Raw genomic sequence first — 26,922 nt, forward strand, 5'->3', positions numbered from 1 at the left:
CTGGCTCCGGGGCACACTGACTCAGATCCAGCTTGCCATGGATGTCCCTCCTGGCTCCAGGGCACACTGACTCAGATCCAGCTTGCCATGGATGTCCCACCTGGCTCCGGGGCACACTGACTCAGATCCAACTTGCCATCGCCAGGACCCCAGGTGCCTTTCCACAGCACTGCTTTCCAGAGTCTCACTCCCCAGTCTGCCCGCACATCCAGGGTTACCAGGTCCTGCAGCTCTCCAGGTGCAGAATTCAGCACTTGCCCTTGTTAAACTCCACATGGTTGGTGATTGCCCAGCCCCCACATTTATCAAGATCTCTCTGCCTCCAAGGGAGTCAACAGCTCTTCCCAGGTTCGTGTTGTCAGCAGAATTTCTCAGTATCCCTTTGAGTCCTGATCCAAGTTGTTTATGAAGACACTGCAGCTCACTGGCCCTAAAACCAAGCCCAGCAAAGCCCCATCAGTGACTTTTTGCCAACTCTTTGCCCCTGGGCACCCAACACGGCCTGAAGCTCCCCGGGCACCCAACCCTGTGTGACCCCTGGGCAGTGCTGGAGGAAGCTGTGAGGTGCCTCTGACAGATGCCAAGAACCACGTGCTAAAAAGCAGCACCTTGAGATTAATTCATTGCAAGAACCATGTGGGAAGGAGACCTACTACTTATGAAGGCTGAATGCTTCATTCCTACACTTTTAGAGAAAATCAGCATGAAAATTACTAGAGAAAAGAAAAGCCTAATAAAAGACTTCTAAAAAAACCTATTTATTTTTGTTGCCATCACAATCCAAGGCAAAACCACTCTCTCGTTTTTCCTCTGCTTCAAATGTATCAGAGGATAATGAAGACTTTTGCTACTGTTTGATGCATTTCATTCTCTTGAAGTTATTTTGATTATTCAAATGCATTCATGCTTTTGTTATTTTAGAAGGAATACATTGGACCTGGTAGGTCAACACCATATAACAGAGCATCACGGAAGCAAATAAAGGGAAATGTGGGGTTTTACACTGAGTTATAAGGTAGGTTCAATGTTTCTTTAAAAAAAAAAAACAAACCAAACAACTAAACCAATAAAGTGTATTTCATTGCAATTCATTGCAAATGGAATAAGATATTCTTAATTAAACTCTGTCATTGCAATTAAAATAAACTGTTTGGAATTATTTTTCCAAAATATGGCCAGGCTTTAACACAGCTGAAAATGAAGAGCAAAGTGAGTGAAAAAGGAAACCACCTCCAACATCCTTTGGTATTATTGCGTCATTAGATGAGTGTAATTTGAAATAACAACACCAAACATCTTTTCCCACACATTTTTGCATGGTTTCCATACACACCTCAGGGAAAATTTATTCAAAACCTGAAAATAATCTGAATAGCTATAACTCTACAGTTATGACTAGAGCACAAACGAAAATAAATAGGAAATAAGTGTTTTATTTGTTAAATAAGGAGAGGAAAAGTTTAACGTAGAAACCCCACTTTTCCAGAGGCACAACCTTACCTCGTGCTCCGTCTCAAAGCCCCACAGGCAACTTTGGACTCAGAGATCCTGGAGACCTCGAAGGAGCAGCTGAAAAAACCCCTTCAAGATTCTGACCGCAGAGTCAGCATTTTGGGTCAAATTAGAGAACAAATAGATGACTGGAAAATGAACTTGAGGGGCTCTTAGCTATGGCTATGAACCAGGACAAGTTTAACGACATCACATTCTTGATCCTGCCTGTAATTTTGTGGGCAGCATCTGCAAGATCTGAGCGTCTTTCAGAGACGCACGGGACGCCGAGAGGGATTTCACGGAGCCAACGCGGTGCCCGGCCCCGCCTGTGCCCCGCCCGGGCAGCTGCGGCCGCGGGAACCCCCGGGCACGGCGCCGGGCACAAAGTCCGCCCCGGGGCGGGCCCAGGTCGGCGGATCCGCCCGGGCCCCGCCCGGCCCCGCACCTGCCCCCGGGGCCGCCCCGCCGGAGTCGGGCCGAGGCGCCGCGGGAGCTGCTGCCGGAGCGCCCGCCATGGGCGTGGGCTATGGGGGGATGCGCTGCATCAAGATCCTGCTCTTCATCTTCAACCTGACCTTCTGGGTGAGCGCCGCGCCGGGCGGAGCGGGGCCGGGCACCTGCTGCGGGTGCGGGGGCCGAGGGTCGGGCGGGTGGCACGGGCGCGGCTCCCTCCGGGCAGCCCTGCGGGATCGGCTGCCCGAGCTGAGGCTGCGGGAGCGCCCGGGCAGCGCTCCCGGCTTCTGCTCGCTCCTAGGGAGATGCCGCTCTGCCTGGGAAAGCACCGGCTCGGTGTAAGATGACATTGCTGAGCAGAGACAGCATCTGCCTAAACGGATCATTTAAAGTAGCGATCATTTCCCCGGCAACCACGCGGCTGCAGGAGGAGGCTGGCAGAGGTTCCCCCAGTACAGTGCAGTGAGCAGAACATTTCACAGCATCACAGTGCTTTATACTAATGTCATTTCAAATAGGGAGCAAACAGCTGCTACAAGATCATCCTAAGACAAAGTCCTCGCATCACCCCGAGAGATTTAGGGAATGCTGTGTCCATTCTCCCCTCATTGCACCTTTTCAATAGTCTCACAGTTCCATGCTGCTGAATTCACGCTTTCTCTTCTCTCACTTTCCCTCATGCTCTGTTCTCCCTTCAGCTTTCCAGAAAACAATCAGCAATGTTATCTTCTTAAATGTCTTTTTCTTTCCTTCTGATTCACTGGGGTCTTTTTAAAAGAAGCCACAAAGTCATCCTGTTCAGCCTCTCTGGACCAAGCAGTTTTGGGCTTTTGTCTTCTTTATGCTTGAAGCACAGTTAAACCAAAGGCTGTTTCCTCGTGGTGACAGCACTGCGTGCTCCGGGGACACAGTGCTGCTGTGCTCGAGCTGGAGGGGCAGTGTGACTGCTGCCCAGCTGCAGCTGCAAGGCAGCAGAAGGACAAAGCTTTGTGTTATTTGTTTCTCAAAAGTGACAAGTACTGTGTTTTGTTATCTGCCTTTTTGCTGAGATGGAAGGACCCATCTCCTCAGCTGGCTGGGACATTCATCCCAAACTGCCAGGGGCACTCCACAGACTGGAGAGGCCCTGGCAGCCCAAGGCTGCCAACGGGGAGGTCCCCGTGCTGTGACAGGGTGGCAGGTGACCCTCACCCTCTGCTAGGACACATCTGTGAGGAAAGCCGTGGTCCCGAGCTCTCCAGCTGTACAATTGCCGGCTCTCTTGGCTTGTGGAGCTCTGCCAATGGATCAAGTGCCAGGGAATGCAGGACAGGTTAGGGGAGCACCGTGCCCAGCTGGCACCCACATGGGAAGCAGCAGGTGTTTGTGAGCCTTGTCCAGGTTGTGCAGGTGCCACAGGCTGAGGCTCTGGGCCTGGACAGCAGCAGGACACTGTGCCTGCTCCTGAGGGATGCTGGAGCTGCCTGCAGGGCACACAGCTCTGCTCCTGAGGGATGCTGGAGCTGCCTGCAGGGCACAGCTCTGCTCCTGAGGGATGCTGGAGCTGCCTGCAGGGCACACAGCTCTGCTCCTGAGGGATGCTGGAGCTGCCTGCAGGGCACAGCTCTGCTCCTGAGGGATGCTGGAGCTGCCTGCAGGGCACACAGCTCTGCTCCTGAGGGATGCTGGAGCTGCCTGCAGGGCACACAGCTCTGCTCCTGAGGGATGCTGGAGCTGCCTGCAGGGCACACAGCTCTGCTCCTGAGGGATGCTGGAGCTGCCTGCAGGACACAGCTCTGCTCCTGAGGGATGCTGGAGCTGCCTGCAGGGCACACAGCTCTGCTCCTGAGGGATGCTGGAGTTCTCTGCCAGGTCACACAGCACTGCCTGGCAGGCTGATGATCTGTCTGGCACGTGGTGAGGCTGAAACCTCTGACTGTAGATCTTTCCCCTCAAACAACATGCTGTGACACTCCTTTGTGACCTGGTCTTGTTCACATTAAAGGGAATTTTTTCCTTGCACTTGATAGCTTCTATCACTGGTTTGTAATTTCTGTGATCCAAGATATCTACCCAGTAACAATCCTTGTACCTCCTAGTTTTGGTGGGGGTCCCCTGCCCCCCTCCATTTCTCATGACAATTCAGGCCCAGTTTTGATAATTAAATGACTGACAAGCTTTTAGAGTCACTAGTAAGTTCAGAAGCACCACTACACTGAAGAGCTGAAAGAAAGAAGTACCTTGCACTGTAACAGGAATTTGTTGTTATCAGACCCTGGCAAGTGCTGCATGAATCTTCTGACAGTGCAATTCTGAGCTGTGGGATTTCAAGAAAGCACAAGGTGCCAAGACACTGCTGTGACGCTCTGTAGTGTTTGTCGCTGCAGCCCTGACTGCTCTGTTTGTGTTGCAGCTGGCAGGACTGGCTGTCATTGCCTTCGGGCTGTGGCTGCGGTTTGGTGGGCCCATGGCAGAGTTTGCTACAGACAAAAAGTCCCCGGAACTTTTCTTCATGGGTAAGTTACAATGCTGGGAGGGCGGCAGCCTCCAGCCTTGGTTGCATCCTGGGGCAGGTGACACACCTTGGTCAACAATTTCTGGGCTGACCTACACAAAACTGGACATTGTGGTGCTGTGTGCCATGTGTGTGATGGCTTTTGACCTTTCTCTGCTTGACATCCACTTCCTTAGACCTAACTAATCTCCTGGATTTGATCCAGTCCCCACATATCCTAAGTGAATTGTGCTAATACTCTCAGAATAGAAGGTGAGACAGGTCAGAGACTTGTGGGGATCACCAGTATATCCCTCCAGAGTTTTCTGTGCAGCTGCCAGCCAACAAAACAAGTGTCTTTTCAGAATGTTCCCAGAACCAGGACAGCAGCAAAATTCTGCTCAGCACTTCTCCCTGTGGAGGCCTCAATGAGACCAAAGTACCAAAGCAAATCCTTCCACAGCTAAAAAGTGATACTACCTGGTGTTCAGTCATCTCAGGAGCTGTTTGTCCAACCTGGGCAGGAATCAGCTAGTTCCTGTGCCCATAGAACTGGGATTAGTCACATCTAATTTTAGCATTTAAGATAACTTTTTTCTCCCTGGGATTTCCAGATGGGTTTTTGGGACTTGTGCTTCATATTTATAGATACCCTTAAATAGCAGCTGTCTGGGACTGCCAGCAACTGCAGCTCTCTGTCCCTGGCAACTGTAACACACCCTTACACCAGAAAAGTTGGACTTTTTTCTGTTTAATACATCACCCCTAGAGATGGACCCAATAAAATCCCATTGATGCCAACATTTTTTGCCATCTACAAATGCCAAGTGTGAGTGAATACCGGGTCCTACCCTGGCCATCAAGGCACTCTGACAGGATGGAAGGACTGGGAGTTGATCAGAGGGGTCCTCCAGCAGTTACCTGTCACTCCAAGATTGTGCAGTTACCTTAAATACCCCAGTGCTCTCAGTGGAGGCTTTGACTGAGATCCACCACAGCCCCAGGCCCAGGTTTGTTTAACATCTGCAGCCAGGCTAGAGGCACAGAACTGGCTGTGCAGCCGTGGGAATAGATGGGAGAGAATGTTATTTCCAGCAATGTTCCCCTAGGATTTTGTGAGGCTGAATAAAACCATTCAGATGAAAACATTGTTTGGGACCTGAGGGTTATTGTAAAACACATTGCAGCACCTCCACTGACACAGAGAGCCAGGAAGTATTATTTACTTTTTCTCTTACATCTGAACTGCTATGACAGTAGCACATTGGACCAACTTCATATCCAGTTCCAGTTTATACCTGCTGAATTCCCTGTGCTGTGGATTGGAATGCTTCCCTGCCTGATCCACTTGTGTTTGTCCCAGGAGAACAAACAAGACAAAAGGATGTTCTGGCTTTCAAAATCAAGTGCTGCTGGTTTGTTGGAAGGCAGAAAGTGCTACATCCTGTGTTGTGAATAAGCACCACAACTCCAGAACAGCCTAGAACACACGGTGTAAACAAGATATTCTTTGGTGCATGTGTATTTAAGTCTCCAAAAGATGTAGTCTGCTTCTGCCCTGAATAGAAATTACAAAAGTTGTTCAAAGTTGTTAATTTTGGGAAGTCCTGAGGAATGTTCTTGTAAAAGTTTCATCAGACACCATGACATTCAGCTTTTGGGCTGCCACAGGTATTTATAGAGCTGCCTGTTGAAATATGTAACTGTGAGAGGAAGTGCTAAGGAACAGGGCACAGAGATGTTCAGAATTCTTTTAAACTTTCTCTTTGGACTGAATTCTAAAGCAAAGCTTTTGTCCTTTTTTGTAAACGGCACTGATCAGAGCATTCCTGTGAAAGAAAACCAAAGAGTTTTCTGCTGCCCTCCATCCCTCATTACAAGCCGTGCTAAATGCTGTTGTGACTCCTGAGCATCTGATGGCACAGCTGAGGCTGTGCTGAGAACAGTCTGGGAGCAAGGCCATGGTAAAAGGACAGGGAGAAGTTCAGTTACAGTGGGGTTTGCAGCAGACAAAGCTGCATTTGAAGGTCATGCTGAAGAGCTTTCCTTCTCGAGGAGATTTCAGCTCGGAGTCCCCCTTGGCAGTTGTGTATTGGGCCTTTCTCAGAGTCTCTGGGACTGTTGTTTATTTGGCTCTGTGTGTTTGCTCTCTAACATGCCTTCTGGGTGGCAGCCAGGGTTTTGCATAGGAATTCTTAATATGGAACACTGTACAGCACAGCAGGAGCAGCTGCCCTGAGGGCTGAAAGAGAAAGCAGATCAGCAGTATGACTTAAAATATCAGCATATAGCTATACATCAAAAAATAATTTCTTTATCTCAGTTCCACTGATGGCTTTTGTGGCTCCTTGTGATAACCCAAGGCCCTGTGATCACATCAACTTTGTGTCAGTGCTTGGAACAACCGTGCAGGTGCATTTGGAGTTTGCCTTGTAGGCTGAAACACTCCAGAATCACCATCTTCTGAAAACAGTTAATTTTCTTTCTTCTAAAGGGCAGTACATTCTGCTCTTTCTGTACCTGGATTGAGCTGCCAGCCGAATCTAACCAGCTTCTCTCTTCTGCTTCCTTGTGATTGTTTTTTTCCTGGATCTGAAATGTTGGGTTAGTGTAAAATAATTGATAATTCTATCCTTGCATTTTCCATTAGGCCAGAGTGAGTCTCCTTAAATAGCTCTGTTCTTTACCAGCAGCCCAGCTGTCTTTTCTGCCCCTGGAATAGTTCAGGCCATGACTTGGCAACCAGGCCTGTTCATCTTTTCCAGCCACTGAGATGTTTTTGTTGGTTGGGGAACAGCTTACAGGCAGCAGTGCTGTGGGCAAGCACATATGTGTTCCTCGCTTTCTGTTGCTTGTGGTTTTGTGTTTGGTGACCCATATTCCCCACTGCAGTTTGCAGTGAAAAACCTACAACAGAAAAGGTTGGAATTGGAACACTTTGACCCACGCAGCCTCCAACCATTTTACCAGACATATCTTACACTGGAGCAGGCTCCTAAAATTGGACATCCTCTCCCTGTAGCTCCCCAGCTTTTGGAGTTCCCTCTACCGTGTGATATATTTTTATGTTACTCCATCTCACAGTACAGTTTTTGTGCCTGTGCTTCAAGTGATGAAGCAAAACTGTGGCTTCCCTGTTCAGCTGCAGTTCAGCTCTGGTAGAGTTCATAGATTCCTCTCTTAGCTGCACTTGAGAGAGAAAAAAATGAAAGAAAAAAGGATAATTTCAGCAAAGGTCCATAGCTGGCAGATACCTTTTTATCTGAGTTCTCTGATTTGATCAGTGACACTGCACTGATCAAATGGAGAAAAGATCTGGGGAATTAAGGAAATTCTCTTGGATTTCTCATCCTTATGGATGAGTCCTGTACCAAGACTGGGAAATTTTTTACTGGGCATGAAGGTCTGCAACAGTCAGAAGGAAGTAAGATGCTTGTGGGAAGCCAGGGGGTCAGCATTGCTGTCTCACAATTAATTGGTCCTTAATTAATTCCTTGTAGTACTGCTGTTCTTAATGTTAAGAATAACTGAAGCACAGTAGTACAGACGAAGTGCTGCTGAGTGCAAGTAGAGCACTTGTGCAGCAAAAACTGACGTGGGGACTTCTTAAGGATCAGTTCCAGATCCCCATTCTTCCATCTCTGCTTTTGGTGGGCGAAGGGCAACAAGCAGGACAAACTCTATTCCTCAGAAATGAAGTGCAGAGGGTCCCATCCCTGCCAGCACCAATAAAAGTCAAGTGTGTGTACTCAACGAACCCCCTCAGGAATGGTAACAAAACCTGATGAATGCAAACAAATCAGTCTGGGTGGCTCTTTCTCAGCCCTGAAATGTTGCTTCTCCTGCACAGCCAGAGCTCACAACCCTCCTATGCTCTGTTCTGTTCTCTTTCTTTCAGTCCCATGATTCAGTCTGTGGTCCAGGCATCCATCAGGGCCAAAACAGCTGTGGACAAAAGTTTTAGGGTGACTGTGGCTTTTCCTTGGGGTCAGTGAGAGCAGGAGTGATGCTGCTGGCTTTGAAAGGTACGTGGATGGAGCGTGCCTTAGGATATGAAGTCATGTCTGGAGCTGAAGGATATTAGTAGTTTTTCTCCATAGCAGTGGATGCCCATACAAACAGGAGTTGGCTGGAGTTCCATCCATGTGAACTGCAGTTCTCTGCTCCTGTGCCTCTCTTTGTTCAAGTTCTATTCATGTATTTTGGAGTCAAGCACTATACCCTTAGTCAACAGGATTTTCTCTGCTTAATCCACCACCTCTCAAACTCTACTAGCCTTTAAAATGAGAGCTATTGGCAAAGCAGCCACTCTGTAGAGATGAGCAACCACAAGAAGAGCATTAAATGACCCTGCCATCATGTGTTGGAGAGGCTTTTAGTCTGTACTTAAGACCTAAGCAATGAAATTTCTTTCTTCCTATCATCTTGTGTGCAGCTCTCCTTTTCTGCCGCCCAGGAAGAGTGGTTTAGAAAAGGCTGATAGTGGAAAACGGAAGCTGCTGCACTGGAAATTGGCTTTAAAAATATGAAACCACCACTACCACCCCCTGAGAAAACCTTACTCAAAATGGAAGTTGTTCTAAAGTCCTCAGTTTCTGTTGTGGATCACAGATCCTTGCAGCAGTTCCTAAGAGTTAGTATTCCCCCTGGCAGAATAAAGGGAAGAATAAAGGCAATTCTGACCAAACAAGCTAATTTAGCCTAATGTGACAATCTCTCCATCTGCCTCAGAGTGATTGCTGTATATTTGCAAGATGCTGAGGTTCAGGAGGCTTTTTTTTCTTTAATCACTTAAGGAAGATAATGCACTTTAGGCTTTTTGCCTATTAAATTGTCCTCCTGGGTGGCTTCTCCCACCCTCCTCTCCCTGCTGTAGCTGTGTAAAAGTCAGCCAGTCCCACCCCACAGCAGCAGCCGAACCCACAGTTACCCCATTTCCTTCTCCTCGAGGCAGCTGGAAGCCACCCTGGTTCCTGCTCACTGGTGGCACTGCTGTGACTGCTGAGCCCTGCCAGCACCGAGTGCCCGGGGTGCCCTGAGGCCCCTCGGGGAGCACCCAGGCTCCAGGATCCCTGTTCTGGTCAGGCTGCCCAGCCCAGCCCAGAGCTCACCACAGCAACACTGGGAGCTCTCTAGAAAGGGCCACCTGCAGGAGGTGACTGGGGATAAACCTGCCGCTGGTCCTGCGGGAAGGAAAAGGGCATCAAGGTACTTTCCATCCCTGGATGCCCCCAGGATGTGGCTGGTTACATTAATGTACAACCTCAGAGGGTGCTGAGGCCCTGGCACAGGGTGCCCAGAGCAGCTGTGGCTGCCCCTGGATCCCTGGAAGTGTCCAAGGCCAGGCTGGATGGGCCTTGGAGCAGCCTGGGACAGTGGATGGTGTCCCATGACAGGGAGCTGGGACTACATAATCTTTAAGGAGCCTTCTAACACAAACCATTCCATGATTCCATGATTCCTCTTATTGGAGCAGCACCCCACACTCCAGGGTTGCTCAGGCTCCTTTTTCACACAGAGTCTCTTTAAGAGAGTTCTACATACTCTGAAGCAGTTTCTACATAACAAGCAAACCAGTATAACCCATTACAAATCCTGTGAGGGAAATGTCCTGTGCTGTGGTTCACTCTGACAGAGCTGTAAATACATTTGGACTGTCCACTTTGAAGCATTGAGAGGAAAGTGTTTTGTCTGCTGAAAAAAAAAAAACCAAACCAGCAACCAAAAAGCCCTCAGGCTCCTTTTTGGGGCTTGTCAGTTCAAAAACATCTTCAGGTGGGTTTGGATTGAGCTGGCTCATGCACACACAGGATTATCCAGTGTCCTAATCTAGAGAGGATTGCAGAGAATCACGAGAGGATTTCAGAATACCAAATGACCGAGTACTCCAAAGGCAGAAGAAATACAGTATCAACAAAGTGATGCAAGTGGTAACAGATAATGTAAGCAGTACAAACACTGACAGACTTTAAATTAGCTACAACCACACATGAACATGATCTTAGACTCACTATCAATTGCTCCTGACAACAAAGTGCTTTGCTTACTGCAGCCAAACATGCATATACATGTCAGGAAATATGAAGAAAGGAATTGGGAATCCAGCTGAAAAGTCTTAATGTCATTGTGTACATTTCCAGTGCACTCAGTGTCCTGAATGCTCTATCTAGTCAAAATGGGTGCAACAAAACTAGAAAAAGTACCGAGACATTTGACCATGTGCTTCTGACCACAGCGTGCACTTTGAACAGCTCCCAAGTGAGGAAGTTTTCCCACACTATTCACATCATTACATGTGAATCCTTTGCCACGGGGGTCTGTGAAGTTCAGCCATGGTAGGACAGCTCCAGCTGGCACAGGTGTGCTGGTGACACCTGAGTTCAGAGCAGTCTGTGGGGGTGGCAGGCACTGACAGAGCCTTTGGGAACAGCTTTGGGAGCACTGCCTCGAGTGAATCTGGGCCATAATTATTTAGGGTTCTGGGATGCACGTGAGCAAGATATGTAGCAAGGGCTGGTGTTCTGTGGGAAAGGGAGGAACTGGACTAGGATGTTACATTACAGTGAGGCTGCTTTTAAGTTGAAATTCAGGACTTGTGCATCAGCAGTAGCTTCCAAACTGCCGGTGCCTGTAATGCTTTTGTGGTTCCAGGAAGATTAACCACGAAATCTCTGCTGAATTCACACCAGACACTTAATCAGATATATCCATTATACTCAAATTGAGGGTATGTTCCACTTCTCCAGAAATTCATGTCACTTTAGAGGCCTCTGCAACTTTTCTCCAGTTCTGTAAATGTATTTTATAAATAAATATACAATGGAAATTTCTAGTAACAAGCCTGTTTCAGGAGCTGAGTTTGGTGCCACACACACAACTGTCCCTGTCTGGACGTTTTTTTTTTCCAACTCCTACGTGTGTTTCTCATATTTTCCAGGAGTGTGTCTGTGCTAGAAGTTCCTTGGTGCTCTCCTAAGGGCTGGAGAGCCTCAGTCCTTCCGTGGAGGAGGACATCTGCCTCCTGGGCTGCAAGGAACACACAACCCCAGGAAAATCCCTTCAAGCCCTGTCTGGGTCCCGGGCTCTGCCATTGCTGTTGCTGGGTCCCTCACCCCCAGAACAGAGCTGCTTGTTCTCTCTGTGGAGTAGGAACAGTTGGGGGTTTGTTCAGTGTTATTTACTCAGCCCAAAAGAGAGGAAAAAAAAGGAGAATTATTTCAAATGGAAAGTGCCCATAGCAGCCAGGTAAACAAGAAACCCATGTGAAATAAAGCCAGACAGAGACAGGGTGTGTTTGTCTGCTCCTGCTCTTTGGCAAGGATTTGTGCCTCAAACCTTCAGTAAGATTTGGGGGAAAAACAAACAAACAAACAAACAAAAGTAGCTGTGGGAGTGGGTTCTCTTCCAGAATCTGAAATTACACCTCTTCCAGCCCAGGCTGATCCTTCTCTCACTCTTGATATACATACAAATATAGTACAGCCAGTAGCTATAAAATTCCATCCTTCTATCTGGTCTAAAGGGATGGAATTCTGTAGCATTGCTAATCACAGAGAATTTGTACACTTAGAAATAACACACAGAATCCCTTGATCCTTTTTAAGGTGTTTTTTCAGACTTGCAGATCTCCTGTCTCCAAGTGCAGCCCAAGAAGGGATGTGACCTTATCTCCAGAGGAGACAGTATCTCAGGGAAGGACTGTGTGCCACGAGCACTGAGGCTGATCCTGAGATCTGCTGAGTTGTGGATTTACCATTCTTCACTACTGGGAGCCACAGGATGCTCTGAGACTGCCAGATAACATTTAATTCACTTTGTAATGCAAAGCAGAGTCTGCTAGAAAATGGGAATCCCTCCTTTTGGAATTTTCACAGGGAATGCCCCTATTTGACATTTTCCTTTCAGGAAAGAATGATTTTCCCCGTGGGATGAATCAAAAACTCAAATATACAGAAAAGCTGCTGCTTTATGGCTTTCCAAATTTGTCTTTGCAAAGTAAAACAATGGCAGAAGAAGGGGATTCCCCTCTTCCCCTCTTACACTCACTACATTACAGCCAGGAGGGAAATCAATTTTTTATCAGGTGTTCTCTCACTTGACTCACTGCTAAAAGGAGAAGTCTTCATTTCTCTTCACATCTATAAAAAAACTGGGCGGGGAGGAGGGGGGTCAGCACAGCAAAACAAACCACACCCCAAAACCTCAATATTTCCTCACAAAAAAAAAAAAAAAAAGAGACGAAAAGAAAAGAAAAGAGTTAAGAGAATAGGCTCTGTTCAAAAATCCCCAGTCCTATGACACGTTGTTTTTCATCCTTTTGTGGTTATAAAGAAGCCGCTATTTGCTCCAGAACCCCCTCAGTAATCAGTGCACTGGCTGTGTCTGCCTAAATCAACCAATTTTCTGTCAGATTTACACATGGATTTTTAATCTTTAGAATGTGCCTCTTCATCCCTTTGCATTCAGGGGCTGAGAGTGACCTGTTTGTGGGTCCTAAATGCAGGTGGAATAAATATTCCAAGAGTGGGCAATTACAGATGGCAGAGCTCTGACTCTGGGGCCAGTTTGGCCCTCCTCGATGCCACGGCAGAGTTCCTGCTCTCTGCATTCCCTGCTCTCAGTTTAGGTGCCAGCCCTCTCTCCTTTTCGTGAGCACACACAGACCAAAGAGCAGAATTGCAGGAGATGAACAGAGGCAACAAGAGGTGAGAGGAAAAAATTCACAAAGGCCACAAACCTTTGCTTCCTTTCCACCTTGTGCTTTTTTCCTCCTGCTGCACAAAAAGCTGCAGCTGGACACTCTTCTCATCATTTTCCACTCACCAAAACAAGCTCTCTACCCTGACCTGACTCACACAATTCTTTTCGCCATGTTGAGCTTTGTGGTGAATTTTCTGTGTCAGTTTGTAGCTTTCAAACGTGTTCCATTTTGTGGCTATAAACTGACTTTTTTTTTTTGTTTCCCTGCTGTGCTGTAGATGCCAAGTTGGAGGCCATGCCAAGGCTTTGTACTTTACAATGGAAGTGCTGATGAATAGAAGCTGATTAAGGCTTTCCATCCTGCTTTTTAGGAAGGAATGGGTTTTAGTGAAGCTGAGGTACTTCTGACACTGGATACTATTGAAGGAAAGGTGTGATATTAACCACCAAATGTCTGGATTTGCACTGCTGGCCCTGACAGCTCTCATTGCTTCATGGCTCTAGGTAGGGCTGGGATTCCAAGGGCTGTGTGCCAGACATTGCCACCCTTTGCTTTTTTTTCTCTCTGGAGAGTCTCACTTTAAATTTAGGTCTGTTCTTATCAAGAATTTGAGGTGAACATGAGGTGAACGTTGCTATGTACAGCCCACTAGGAAAAGAAACACCAGATCCTTCTTACATACTTACACCATCCAAGATATTTCTGCATCTACAGCTTTGATATTGTTACAAACTGATTTAAACACAGAAGAGCAAGGAAAATTAAGTCTGTGAATAAAACGGATCAAACCCAGAAATATTCTAAATGTGATGCAAATGTTCCAAATCTACCTTATCTACTAAGGAACATTATAAAAACCAAATGAGGTTAGATGTTGGTGCCAAAAAAATGATATATTTTATTTAATAGTAAAATAGGCAAAGAGAAAGAAAGACAAAAGAAAGAAATAGAAAACAAAAAGGCAGGGGGTGGTGCGGCCACGGAGAGAGTGGCAGGGTGTCAGAGTCCAGGACACCCCTCTGGCTGCCCTGGCTGTCTCCAGACCCTGGCAGGGGGCTCGGGGACCTTGGCAAGAAGTCAAAAACACCTGTGGCTTCGATTCTAGCCCGTGGGAGAGGCTGCCAACTCTGTATGAGGAATTACAAGCCAAAAGGGTTTGAGTAGTGTGATAGGTGAATTGACACAGGGTGGAAAAGTAGAATTTTGGGGTTTTTAGAATGTGATTCAGGGGTACAAGATGGAGGAATCTGGGTGTGTCCTAGCCTTCTTTCCCTTCTTCTTGTCCTTCATGTCTTGGTGTGATGGTGACACTTTTCTGTTGGTTTAGGATAGGGACACACTGTCCAACATCGAAGTGAGATATTGGTACAGGAACTGTAAACATGGTACACGTAATTTTGAGTTTATAATGTGAGAGACACGTGGGACTCAGTAGATACTGCTGTGGCTTCTGTACCAGGCGGACCTCGGTGGGTCAGAGAGAGAAAGTTTTAGATAAAAAAAAATAAACAACCTTGAAAACTCGACTTCACACATTCCAGACCTCTTCTTCAGCTGCCAGGCTAGGGGAAAAAGGACTTTCACACTGTTGGGGTCTCGCCAGCTGACCCCAACAGCAGGGGTTAGGCAGAAGCATATCACCCACCCGAGGGTCCCAACGATGTCTCCCCTCCACCTGCTCCTCTGAGTGGTGAGCGTCCTCTGCCACCGCAAAGTCTAGAGTTAGTGGATTAATAAATGTCTCGGGCTGGTGGGAATGCCCCGTGCCCCCTGAGGGGGGCCAGGTTTGCCACGGTCCCTCGCAAGGCTCTGGATCTGTCTCATCATGTGCAGGGTCTGGGGACCCCTCTGGGGGGCCATACTCTGCTGCCCAGGCTTTTCCCGGGCTGCAGGGCGCACAGCTGGGCTCCTGTGCCCAGCGGGGGATGGCTGCTCACTGCCTCTGACCAGAGGGGGTTTTGCACCGCACACTAAAACCTCTCCTCCTCCCGCCCTTTGGTGCGAGGCTCTGTGCGAGCCTGGCCGCTGATAGCCCCGGGGCTGCGGTCTCCGCCGCGAAGGTGCTGGGCTGGATCCCTCTGGGAATGTATCCCCAGCGTTGAGCTGAGCCACTCTGTCTTATCTCGAGTAATGAGCAGGGCCTTAGTCAGGATGTGGTGGTGTTCTCTGCAGCTTTTATAATACAGTTTTGCTACAATAGGCAAAAGTCCTTCCTGAAGATGTTTAAGCCATAAATTATAACATTTCCATCTCTGACAGACATCCTTCCTGGAAGTCATCTTCCACTGAGCATCCCTGGATGTGGGTGCTGGGAAACCTCTCACTGCAAGCTGAGAAGTAATTTGGCCCCTTTTGAGTTTTTTTCAAGCTACTCTTCATGTGTCTCATGGAATATTCACAATTGGAAGGGATCCACAAGGATCAATGAGGCCAAGTCCTGGCCTCAGGACAACCCCAAAATCACAAGTTTCATTTCTGTGTGAAAGATTACATGTGTGTATATATAGTAGAAAAGTAAAAATATCCTTATTTTTGTGGAAATTTTAAGTGTCAACATTATTTTCTATCTAGAAATAGCTGGGTATCAGCGAGTGGTAGTCCCAGGCTGAGAAAGGACAAAGTGGGATGAACTCTCCTGAGCAGAAGATGGAAGAAGGTGGATTTTAACTCTTGGCTGGCTTGCTGTGGGGCTCAGCTTTTGTTTAGTGAGTGGTGTGAGTTCTTCCTGTAACACGCCTTAAAAGGGAAGTTCTCATTGAGGTAGTGGTTTAGCTCTGAGTCATGCGAGTGAAATGCTCAGGCTGTTCCTCTGACAAATGCAAATCCAAATTACTGAAAGTGGTTTCACCCCCAGACTCACCGAGCTGTGTCTTTCCTAGCTGCAAATAACAAAAAGAAACGGGAAGAGAGTCCTTTCCTGTCTCCTTACTCCAATTTATCTTTGCTAAATGGCCTGATAAGTACAGGGACAGGAGTAGGGAGTGACACACTGAATACGTCCAGGAAACATCTTTGTAATTACACTGTGTTTGTTACCATGGAGATCCCAGGAAATGGCAGTGTTGGTGTTTGGCTGGTGAGCACCAGGTTCTGCACCTGAGCGAGGGTTTTTGTCTTTTCCAATTCATCTTCCACTAGGGCTGGCTGACTTTTCTCCCCTGAGCCATAAATATCTTTGTACAGCAGTAAAAAACAGTGCTGTGAATATGTACAAGTACCAGAATGCTGAAGAATGCTCAGTCCCAGGAAGTCACAGGTGGCTGAGTATTAAAAATCCAGAAAACATGGAATAAGAGCTGCCAACACAGACAGCAAACAGCATCCCCCCAGCACCGTGTATATTACAATTAGTAGGGCAAAGCCATATTACTTGTTTTATTGCTATTTATCAGAATGTATCTCTCAGCAGGAACTGGGGCAGAAGGAGGAAGGGAGGGGAGGAGAAGGATCACAATAACTGAGATAGACACAGAAACTGAGGGGTGATGTGGCAGTGAATGGGCAGCAGGCAGGAGTTTGCCTTCCCCGAGCAGGCTGCACCAATGAGGCAGAGCAGCTGGATGGAGGCAGAGCAGCTGGATGGAAGCGCTGCACTCAAACATTGACTGGTTTTACATTTTCCTAGCAATTGCAAACTGTCATCTGTAGGATCTTCTAGTCCAGGTTACACAAGGCCTGCTAACAGCAAACGCCAGCAGCTCTGCTCACCCTGGGTCGGATGTTACAGTATGTTTGCACCGGTAACTGAGCACACTAAAGGCTCTCATTGGAAGCTTGGGTAGTCCAGGCTGGGAGCCAGGCTCACTGTGCCCTCTAGTGCACTCTGCCTGCAGCTCCACTGTCCCTCACCAGAAGGACACGAGGAGAAGCAAGATGAAGCTCTTTTCCCCAGCAGTGGCTCAGCATGGCAGATTTCTGCACGTCCTGCACAGGGCAAGGAGTAGAATTACACCAACACGGTACCAGAACCAAGGCACAGCCCCGTGGTTGTGGTCTGGTGGGAGCTGACCCCCACAGGAACCCGAGTGTTGCCCAAGCAAAGATCAAAAATGTACATTCACAAGTGAGGAAAGAAAAACTTTGTACTCTGGTTTCCTTTTGTTCTAGATAAAACCCATACAAAAAATAAAAACAAAACCAAAACACCTGTTTAGCAAGAGTATTTCTAGGTGTCAGGTTACAGCTGGGGTCCTAGATCTGTATGGGGCTATGCTGCCATCTCCCATGTTCCTTTCAGTTCCCCCACTGCAGAACAGTAAAGCACATTTCCAGCCCCAGGTTTCCCAGAAATAAGCCTTCTAGCAAAGCTGGGCTTTTTTTTTGCCTTACATTGCTTATGGCAGAGGTGTAAGGGGGTTCTGGATGGTATGGGGCTTGTTCTTTCTGCACTGAGCTGTCCCTGGGACAGGAAGGTGGAAGTCACAGATTCTTATCACAGATTATTCTCAGTTGGAAGGGATGGACCAACAAGGATCATCAGGTCCAACTCCTAATGCATGGTCCATCCAGGAATCAAACCTGCAAAGTTGTTTTTTTAGCACCATGCTCTAACTGAGCTAATCTCAAATTGTCTTATTTAATTCTCCAAGAATTCTGAAGAAAGTATTGCTTTCCTCCTATGGTCAGAGAACCTTTTCTGTGTAACCAGTTTTGTGAGAGCCAAAGACCTTGTTATAGCTGTAAATGGGTGGGGCTGATGAATAGGTAGCAGGTTTTGGGAAGAGAAACCTCCTGAAATTGTTGCCTGGCTCTGATTTCCACAGGACTCTATGTACTGGTGGGAGCAGGGGCCATCATGTCAGCAGTTGGATTTTTCGGGTGCTGTGGAGCAGCACGGGAGTCCCAGTGCTTAATTGGAACTGTGAGTAAAAGATTTCCAGGGCCTGGGCTGTGCAGGGAAACCATCCAAAGCATTCAGTGCTTGGTGTCATTAATGGAAAGATCTTTACAGTCCAACACCTGGAAGGTCTTATGTCCTTTTATTGGCTCATCCAGCTTCTCTGGACTCAGCAGCCACCATGCTACTGCAGAGCTGGCATACGTGCAGAGATGCCCTTGCTTGTCCCTTGTGATGTATCCTGGAATTACTGTCTGGTTTTCCTGAAGTTCCCTCTGAGCCACATCTTTGCCATTTTCCCTTTGTTTGAATGTGACAAGGAATCTGCCTTGGCAGCCCTGTGCAGAGCCTCCTCAGGAGCTTTGGTTCAGGGTGGGCTGTTGACACCTGGGGAGGAGAAGGGGCTGGCTGGCAGCCCCCATGAACAAGCTACACTCATGTGAGATTCTCTCCTTCCTCTGCAGTTCTTTGCTTGCCTGTTGGTGATATTTGCAGGTGAGGTCACTGCTGGAGTATTTGCCTTCATAGGCAAGAAAGTGGTAAGTAGCAAACAGCCTCTGATGTAATAATGGGGTAGTTAGGGATTCCAGTGCCCACTGACCTGGCTCTTCCATAGGAAAACTCTCCAGGAGACTTTTCCTTGCAAGACTCTCTGAACATTCTTATCTGGAGACAATGACAGCTTGTGTTATCACAAGTTTGGAATAGGATGAAGTTTTTGTCTCCTCTGTTCAAGAAAAAGTGGGCGTGTGGGGGTTCAGCCTTGAAGGAAACATCAAAGGGAGCTGTATGAAAAGAGGGTATTGCCTGGGAGAAGGGCAAACAAATTTCAGCACTGAACTTGCCCAACTCAAGAGTGTTTAACCAAAGCACAGAATAGAGCCTATGAACACTCTGACCCTCTGAATGGCCACAAACCCTTCTGGCTTTTGAGTCACCATACCTGTTTACCAGGCTTTACTTTTTGCTCTGGAGGTTGAGAACACAAGGTGAAAGTCTTGGATCAGGGGTAAGACTGATTTGCAACTCACTTAGAAAGTCTGATTTCTGCAGGCAATACAGGAAGCCCAGAAAATCTACGAAGATGCTTATGAGGACTACATGAAAAACCCAGTGGGGAAGGTCAACAGTACCATCTATCGCTACCATGTGGCTGTGAGTACTCCTCCACCTTAACACCTCCCTCCACTGCTCCACTGTCACACTGCCCATTAGAATCCAGAATTCCTCCCTCTGAGGTATGGCAAGATAGAACTGAATGTACTGAAAATCCAGTCAGAGGCTCACAACCCTGAGAGTTTCCTGAGGGCTCTGCCAGAATTCTAGTTTTTGGATCTCTACATTTGAAAGTGCAGTTAGCCAGGCTTTGAAATTTCTGATGCTTCTGGTCTTTGTGTGCAGAAGAAATTACTGTTATGGCCCTTCTGGATATTGAAATCCACAGATAAATACTCGCAAATGCAGAGAGAGGGAGAAATGTCTGCATCCCTCTGCATCTGTCAGAGAAAACATGATCTGTGTCCCAGGACCTACAGTGTGGTTGAACCAAGTCAGTGAAAGACCAAAAGCACATGTGTGACATAGTTCAGGCCACCCAAAAAGTGAATGCCTGAATCAGAGTTACAACCTATGACTGCTTTAATCCTGTTTGTGTCCATCCTGGATCTACACTGCCTCCCATGGAGAGCAAACCCAAGCTTTGTTGCTCCTTACAGCAATTCCCACGTTCTTTAGAACAAACATTTCACAACCTCAGACCCTTTTGTCCTTCTCCCATAGCTCTTATTTCTGACCCAAAGAGGAATTCCAAGCATTTTGTGGGAGATAGGCAAACAGGAAAAACAAAACTCTGAAACTCTGATTTATTACTGTCTCCAAACCCAGCACGATGTTGTGTCAGAAATAAAATTCCAGCATTCTCTGATGTAGTTTTTGTGCATTGCCCATAATTCTGTATGTGATACTTGAACTTTCTGCATTTTCCCTTTAACAACTCCTGTTTTCTTGTAAGCCAGGGATCTGCTTTTCCCAAATCCACTTGTTTGCTTTGTTATGAAATACAGTAATAAAAATCCCTTCTGGACATTGTTGTTAATACAAATGTGTCTGTTTGCTGTGGCCTCAGACAATTGAAACTAATTTTTGAGAATTTTGTCCCATGCAGTTGGAACTCTACCAGAAGCAGCAGTTTAAATACAGAGAATAAGGTTATTATTTGATCTGTACAGATTCTTTTTTTAGTTATTGATTGTCTCACCTTCAGTATGAAAGTATGTCCCTAAACCAGGACAAAATAATAACTGACTTTCAGTATGAAACAGCCTGTGGTTTCCCCCTCTTTGATCCTCCATCTCTCTCTCATTCAGCTCCAGTGCTGTGGTAAAGGTAATGTGGAACAACAAACAGGATTACCCTGTCCAGAGAACATCCAGCTGCCAAAGGCAAGTGTCCTCTGTCCTGCTTGTTCTAATCACTTCTTCATGTCAGTTTTTTAGTAAAATTGGAGACATTCTGTAAGTAAAAGAAAGGAAGTTCTTTTTACCTTGCAAATTCCAGCATGAAATTCCTTATGGAATGGAGAAGAGTGGAGGCAGAATTAAGCTGGAGGTCATATTGCCCTCAGTCATGACACTTGTTTGTTGCATTCCATGGTAGCTGAGACAATATTGCACCATCTGAAAGGAAAAGGGAGAAGGAGGGAACAGAACAGGACCCCAAATTCCCCATGGAGGGTGGATTTTGGCAAGTGCCCGCCTTAGTCATGCATGGAGCCTCCTGACTAGAAACTTCATTGGTGTTAAGAAAGATATTTCTGTAATTTCTGTCTTTTCTGGAATCTGCTTGTGAGTTCAATGTCAAAATGAAGCAGCAAACCTCCTGATTTAGCATGGCCTGTTATATAAATGAGTTTAAATTTAGGGAGAAAACTGAGTGTAAGAAAATTACTTGTATGTGTCAGCCTCTCCAGGCAAGAGGTACAGATGCCTCCCCAGAAAAGGGAAGATGCTGGGAAAATTGTCCAGCAAAACCCAAGGTTTATATGCAAGAATTAGAATGGGGACTGTACTATATTTTTGCGTCTATCTGTTGCTCAGTGAAAATAGCTGATAGAATTGATTGAAATTTAGATTTCCAGGCATAAAAAATACTTTAATTTTGTTTTTAACAGAACTGCCTGGTTGAAATTCAGAATGTAATTGATACTCAGCTGCGCTTAGTTGGAATTGTTGGAATTGCAATTGCTAGCATCACAGTGAGTAAATCCATGTTCTCCAATCTCTCCTTGAGCCCAGTACCCTGTCCCTTACTCAATGCTTTGTGGAAGGTATTTTGCAGCAACTGGTGAAATTCCTCAATTCTTCTTGCTTCCAGTGTGTCTTCTCTCTGGGAATTGCCCCCATCAGAGCTGTGTGACTGCTTTTCAAGTTCATTTTATGTCCTTAGACAGGGTCCAAAGTAATGGTAATCTTCTTTTGTTCTAGGCGTAGGAGAGCAGAGTGCACATGAACCAAACTGAAAAGCAAAAGGCTGTAGCAGCATTTAATGCATTGCAAAACAACTGCAGTCTGACGCTTTAAATCCTTTAGGATACATTCCTTAGTTTGCCATGAGGAATAGAGAGTACCTACTAGAACTGTGACCAATAGATGTCACCCTGTCCCAAGGATACAGCAGGACCGGCAGGCTGGGGCTCACCAGGCTTTAGCTCAAAGCTTTTTCCAGCACGTCTGTGCCATGACTTCTTTCAGAGTCAGACACCAGCAGCATGAGGAGCCACAATATTAGTAAAGAAACAGTCCCTTAGCTGCTGGGAAGAGCAGGACGTTCACAGATTTATGTGGACACTGAAAAGCAGCTGAAGAGTTTCTGCTGGTAACAGAAACCATGGTGTGGAAATTAAACAATCCTGGGGTTTGTATGAAACATGAAGGGACTCAAAAATACAGCAGGGGTGGGACAGAGATCAGTAACATCATGGACACACCAGAACTGGGATCATGTCCCCTTGGATCCCCACCTCAGACACAGCGAAGGTCCTGAAGTGACCACAACCTCTTCAGCAGCAGAAATGCACGTGCACCTTTTCTGTGCTTGTTTCTGCCACTTGCTGGGCTGTGAGAGCTCAGCTGTGCTCGTCCTTAGGGACATGTGTGGGGAGGGGACATGAACCCAGTGCTTAAACTGCCCATCTCCCACCCTTAGCAGTGCAGCCTCAGGAGGCAGCTGCTTTGAAGAACTGACCTGTGGCAAGAAAGCAGAACCTCTGGCAACACCCAGTGTTCTCTGCTTTTATCATTCCCTCTAGTGAACAAGTTCCCTGACACGAGTGGGGGTTTAGATTTAATGTATAGTCTGGCTCTTGAGCACAGGAACTATTCAGAGCTCAGCACCAGCTCCGGGGGCTCTGCAATCACCCCCTGCTCTTACTCAAATGTGTGTCATAGTCCATGCAGAAGCATTCTAAAACTCAGAACACTCCTGTGCAATACCGGCATACCACCAATAGTCACAGTTATTATGTGACTTAAATTGATGTTAGTAACATGAATATTTGGGGCAGTTGTGCTTGGCTGGACATTTAGAACAAAGAACAGTGAAACCAGTGTGAGCCCATAAAATCAGTGAAACCTCCTCCATTGCCTGGTGTTTTGGGGTTTGTAGATGGAAGCAGTCACTACTCTGCCATAGGGACCTTCAGATTGTCTGATATGCAAATTGTTTTGTAACTGTTTTGTAAGTGGATCCCTAAATCACATCCCTTCTCTTCTAGATCTTTGGCATGATATTCAGCATGGTTCTGTGCTGTACGATCCGTAACATGAGAGAAATGATCTAAAACTGTCACTGCACAGCTATGCCCCAGGAGTTCCAGACTAAGCTTACAAGAAGTGCTCTTCTACCCAATTTAATAATTGTAATGCATTTTAATCAGTGTTTTAACATACTGAGAGGAAAATATCCCGTTAGGTGATCAGGTGAATTGTATTAGTTACAGTAAAACTGAAGTGAACAAAAAAAGGGGTTTAAAATGTCCTTTTTAATGAAAAAAGAGCAAAGGTGCATCTAAGACTAATTTGATTTTTAATGTTTGTATATGTGCAATTAAGAGTTTACACATGTATAGACTTTGTGTAAGCATATGCATGTGTTTCCTTACAAACACATCTGGATGTGAGCAGGTCCCTGGATGTGCAGTACCTGTCCAGGTAAATATCTGCAGATGGAACATGTTGTGTGTGCACATCCCCCAGGGACACAGTGCTCAGAATCCTCTCACACCAAGCCCCTGTTTGCCAAGAATTAGCAGAGGGACAAATGCCATTGTAAAAAGTAAGACCTATGAACCATGTTGTGACTTTATTTTCCAAAGCCCAAACAGAGCAGAACTAATAAAATTGTACTTTATTTTAAAAAACAATTAATGCCTAAGGGCCTGCTCCAGGAAACTTGAAGAGTAGACCCACTGACTTCACTGTCATGCAGAGACTAGGTATTTATTTTTTGTAGGACTGGACCCTTCATGCAAATGCAGAAAGCTCTGGGGGAGAAAACACGTCCAAGGAGATCCAGGCTAAAGGAAGAGGGGGAAAGAGGTGGGAAGCTGGCAAGACCAGCAGTCATTTGGGACCAACTGCAGTGCAAAGTGTGCTTAAGCTTCCCAAGCTAGGCTGAGATACACCAAAAAACCCAACTGTGAGTTCAAGGGGCCACTAAAATCCACATTCAGCAGCCCTTTTGTCCCAAAAGCTTCACTGTGGCTACGAACTGGTGCAGGAGTGGAGCCTAGGTCCAGAAAAGCAGCCCCTTTGTCAGATCTCTGGAGAATCTAACTGGCCTGTGGAAGCCAAACAAAGAGTGAAAGCGGTCAGAAAAAGACACACAGCACTTTAAAATCCTCAGTTTCTGTTTCTGTGACTATCACAGCTTCCACGGGGCTCTTACCTCAACCTCTCGCCCCTTTCCTGGGGGCAGAAGGCAAGAAAGAAAGATGGGACATTTTTACAGAGCCATGAAGTTTTCTTACTGGCACCTTTAGATTGCTTGTCAGGTATAAACATTACACTGTGTGCTTGAAATACCTCAGGGCTTGTGTTTACATAGTTTTTTCCTATATTTTAATTTTTCTATTTGTCATATTTATTCATAAGAGAATGTTCCTTTTGAACCAGCCTAGAAAGGAGAAAGGTTGTCCCCAGAAAAATAAGTTATATCAAAGGCTCAGGATCTCTTAATTTTTGGCTTACTCAAGATAATTCACAGTTTCAGAGAACAGCTTTTTGCTAACTATACCCCCTTAGCAGCAGATATCTGGTGATCACCAGTTCAGATTCCTGATGCAGTTGTTCCATACATGCTGGGGAGAAGTTCAGTTAAACTACACATTCCAGTAGACCATTGTCAAAGAAGCCTTGGAATTTACAAGTCATGGGGTCCTTGTTCCACTGAAAAACAGTGGAACAAAACGGGATTTCAGGAAATCTGTGTATTTTAGTGCACATGTCTGTGTGGGATATACCACCCTTTATCTTATTTATTTTTTATCTCTTATTTCCCAAAGAAACTCAAATTCCCATCAGTTTTCTGTCACTTCAGGACTTGGGGTAGTGCTGCTGCTCCAAGTCTCTGGTTTAATTGACACATCCTGCTGTCTTTTACATGGATTTCTCTTTTCCAATCGTCCAGCCAGAGCTGTGGCACTGCACTAAGAGCTGGGCACGGCAGGCACTGCTGACTGAGCCATGTCCAGGCTGAGTTTTAGACTGGCAGGGACACATGAAATCACACACCAGAAAAGAGTGAGGCTTGTGTCACTCTGTCACAGGCAATTAGCAATGGATGTTAATTAAAAACAGGGCATGGGACCTCATTCTGCAAGAACCAGCACAGGAAACAGGCCCTGATCTGCTGCTCGCTCCTAAGACAGGCTCAGCTGGGAGAACAGCAGTGGCAGCAAATCCATGAGGGTCTCAAGCTGAACCTTAGAAATCAGTTTAACACAGCAGCCAGCAAAGCAATGTCCTGGCTCCCAGGTGTACCTGAGACTGTCCCTACAATGGCTGTGCTCTGAAGAGATGATGGGGTAGTGCCCAGCTGGGGTGTGTTGTCCCAAGGTAGTCCTGGCAGAAAGAAGAAACTCTTATAGAATGTCATTTTTGCCACTCAGAACAAGCCAGTTTTCCAGGAAAATCAGTAAAAATAGCACCAGAGCCAGTGGTTCAGGTTCCAAGACTGTTGTCCTACAGGGATAGAAATGGATTGCAAATAAAGCAATTTCCTTGCGTTACATTCCCCCTCATAATGACAGTATTCTGTGCATTTTAAACACGTCTACACACTCCTCAAATTCATAGCACCAGAATGTAATGACAGGACCAGTGTTTATCTTTTTATTTATTATGTCTTGAGTAAGTTGGAAGATGCCCACTCCTGCTTTGAGATGCACTGAATGCCAAGGCAGCTTGCAGAACCTGCTGTTGCTTCCCCAGCCCTCCACTCCCCCAGAAATACAAAACCACCCCAGTGCCTTAGGAAAACGGGAAAAAGTGGTAGAAAAAAACCTTCTGTAAATTCAGACATGACCCACCAAACTTTCTGCTGAAGTGTTTTGGGTTTGTGATTTGGTTTTTTTCTTCCTCTAAAGAAAGCATTAATTTTCTGAGCAGTCCTGCATAAGCTCTAGGGTTGCAGTTATTTAGGTCTAGGGGATACTTGCACTGCATACCAGGAACAGGACAATACCTGGTACTAGTCTAGTTCTCTAAGTTATTGGTATAAATTAAGCTGGAAATCAAAATGTTATTCATATACTAGTGCCTTTAACAGAATCCAGGGATAAAGGTCTTTGTAGTTTCCTGCTGTTGTGAGGTGCTTAATATAATTGCAGTTTTCTCTGCATCTTAGTAACTGAAGGTATTTTTTCAGAGTTACTGCCACATCAGGCAGCAAAAATACCCATTTATCCTGTCCCTTGCACCTGTGTCAGAGGAAAGTGACAAAAGATCAGATCCCTCCAGGTGATTCAAGTTTGAAAGCACATCACACACATTTTCTCGTTCTCCTGTCAGTTTGTTCCACAGCATAAAGATGTAAGTCGTTGAAGCCCTTACTGTGTCTCTAAACATCCTTATTCACATTTCACATTTGTCTAATTTTTCTAAGTTACTGATTTCAGTGGGAGCTTCCTTTTTCACAGGGAAACCTCAGCCAGTTTTGGTACCTCTCAGAAATCACACAGCAGCTGATGAAGCTCAGCCCTCACAATGAAGAGTCATATTTCACTTGTCTTGATACTGATAGTTTTATAACAAAACACGTTTCATGTGTCTTGAAAAGGAAATTTAGTTGTCTTAAGCCCTCAAATGCTGTATTGTACAGCCTTTGCAGGCTATGGATTAACAGCATCGGATGCTGTTCATGGAAAATGTACATAAATAAAGCTTTTCAATCTTTTTCCTCTCTATTGGTGCTCCAGCCACGAGGTTCTCCAAAACACTAACCACTTCCTGGATAATGTGTATGGTACAGCATAAATTCTGATTTTGGACAGAAATGGCGTTTCGGTTCATGCTGCCAAGTCTGTGGCAGAATTACCTCTTGCTTTGAAAGAAAACAAACTTAACTCTGTGGCTGAAAATAGCTTTCACTTCCCTATGATGTGTTCTGAAGTGGCGTTTTATCGGCTTTGTGTCTTGAATTTGAAACAACTTCCTAATAAAAATAACCTGGAATAAACGACTCCCGGAGAGAACTCGATCCGTGCGGCCAGAGCTCCCCCAGGCCCTGAGGGCACCCCGGGGCTGCCTCCGCCTCACCTGCTGCATCCAGGACAGCGGGTGGGCTCCAGCTCATGGACGGAGCAGCTCTCGGCCAGCCAGGCAGGCCGGGCCCCGGACTGGGGACCGGGATTGGGACCGGGATTAGGATCAGAACCAGGATCAGGATCAGGACCCGCCGGGATCCAAA

The 26,922-nt window shown here is 46.3% G+C and overlaps 1 protein-coding gene and 1 long non-coding RNA gene across 3 annotated transcripts; one reads left to right on the forward strand and one right to left on the reverse strand.

The window, feature by feature from the left end:
- Positions 1 to 1,932: 1,932 nt before the first annotated feature.
- TSPAN2 (tetraspanin 2) lies at positions 1,933 to 26,694 on the forward strand. 2 transcript variants are annotated; one of them, XM_053998084.1, is made up of 8 exons: positions 1,933 to 2,076; positions 4,340 to 4,442; positions 17,885 to 17,982; positions 18,423 to 18,497; positions 19,012 to 19,113; positions 20,325 to 20,399; positions 21,128 to 21,211; positions 21,441 to 21,461. In XM_053998084.1, exons 1-8 carry the CDS (start codon positions 2,008 to 2,010, stop codon positions 21,444 to 21,446), a joined length of 612 nt encoding a protein of 203 aa, XP_053854059.1. In that variant the 5' UTR covers positions 1,933 to 2,007; the 3' UTR covers positions 21,447 to 21,461. The 2 variants fall into 2 exon arrangements, with proteins under 2 accessions (XP_053854059.1, XP_053854058.1); XM_053998083.1 differs by lacking the exon at positions 21,441 to 21,461 and adding an exon at positions 22,730 to 26,694 and having other exon boundaries at positions 1,934 to 2,076.
- LOC128818606 (uncharacterized) lies at positions 20,507 to 26,922 on the reverse strand. The gene is made up of 3 exons (XR_008440523.1): positions 26,772 to 26,922; positions 21,267 to 21,436; positions 20,507 to 20,633 (listed from the first exon to the last, which is right to left on the reverse strand). It is a non-coding gene; the product is annotated as an uncharacterized LOC128818606 (long non-coding RNA).

Source organism: Vidua macroura, chromosome 24 (assembly GCF_024509145.1).
Source record: "Vidua macroura isolate BioBank_ID:100142 chromosome 24, ASM2450914v1, whole genome shotgun sequence".
Lineage (NCBI taxonomy): Eukaryota > Metazoa > Chordata > Aves > Passeriformes > Viduidae > Vidua > Vidua macroura.

Bases quoted from the DNA above. Each gene is read 5' to 3' on its own strand.
- TSPAN2 (XM_053998083.1), top strand. From the start codon at position 2,008: ATGGGCGTGGGCTATGGGGGGATGCGCTGCATCAAGATCCTGCTCTTC. The intron at 4,443-17,884 runs GTAAGTTACAAT...TGATTTCCACAG, and splicing joins CCCGGAACTTTTCTTCATGG to GACTCTATGTACTGGTGGGA. The intron at 20,400-21,127 runs GCAAGTGTCCTC...TGTTTTTAACAG, and splicing joins AGAACATCCAGCTGCCAAAG to AACTGCCTGGTTGAAATTCA.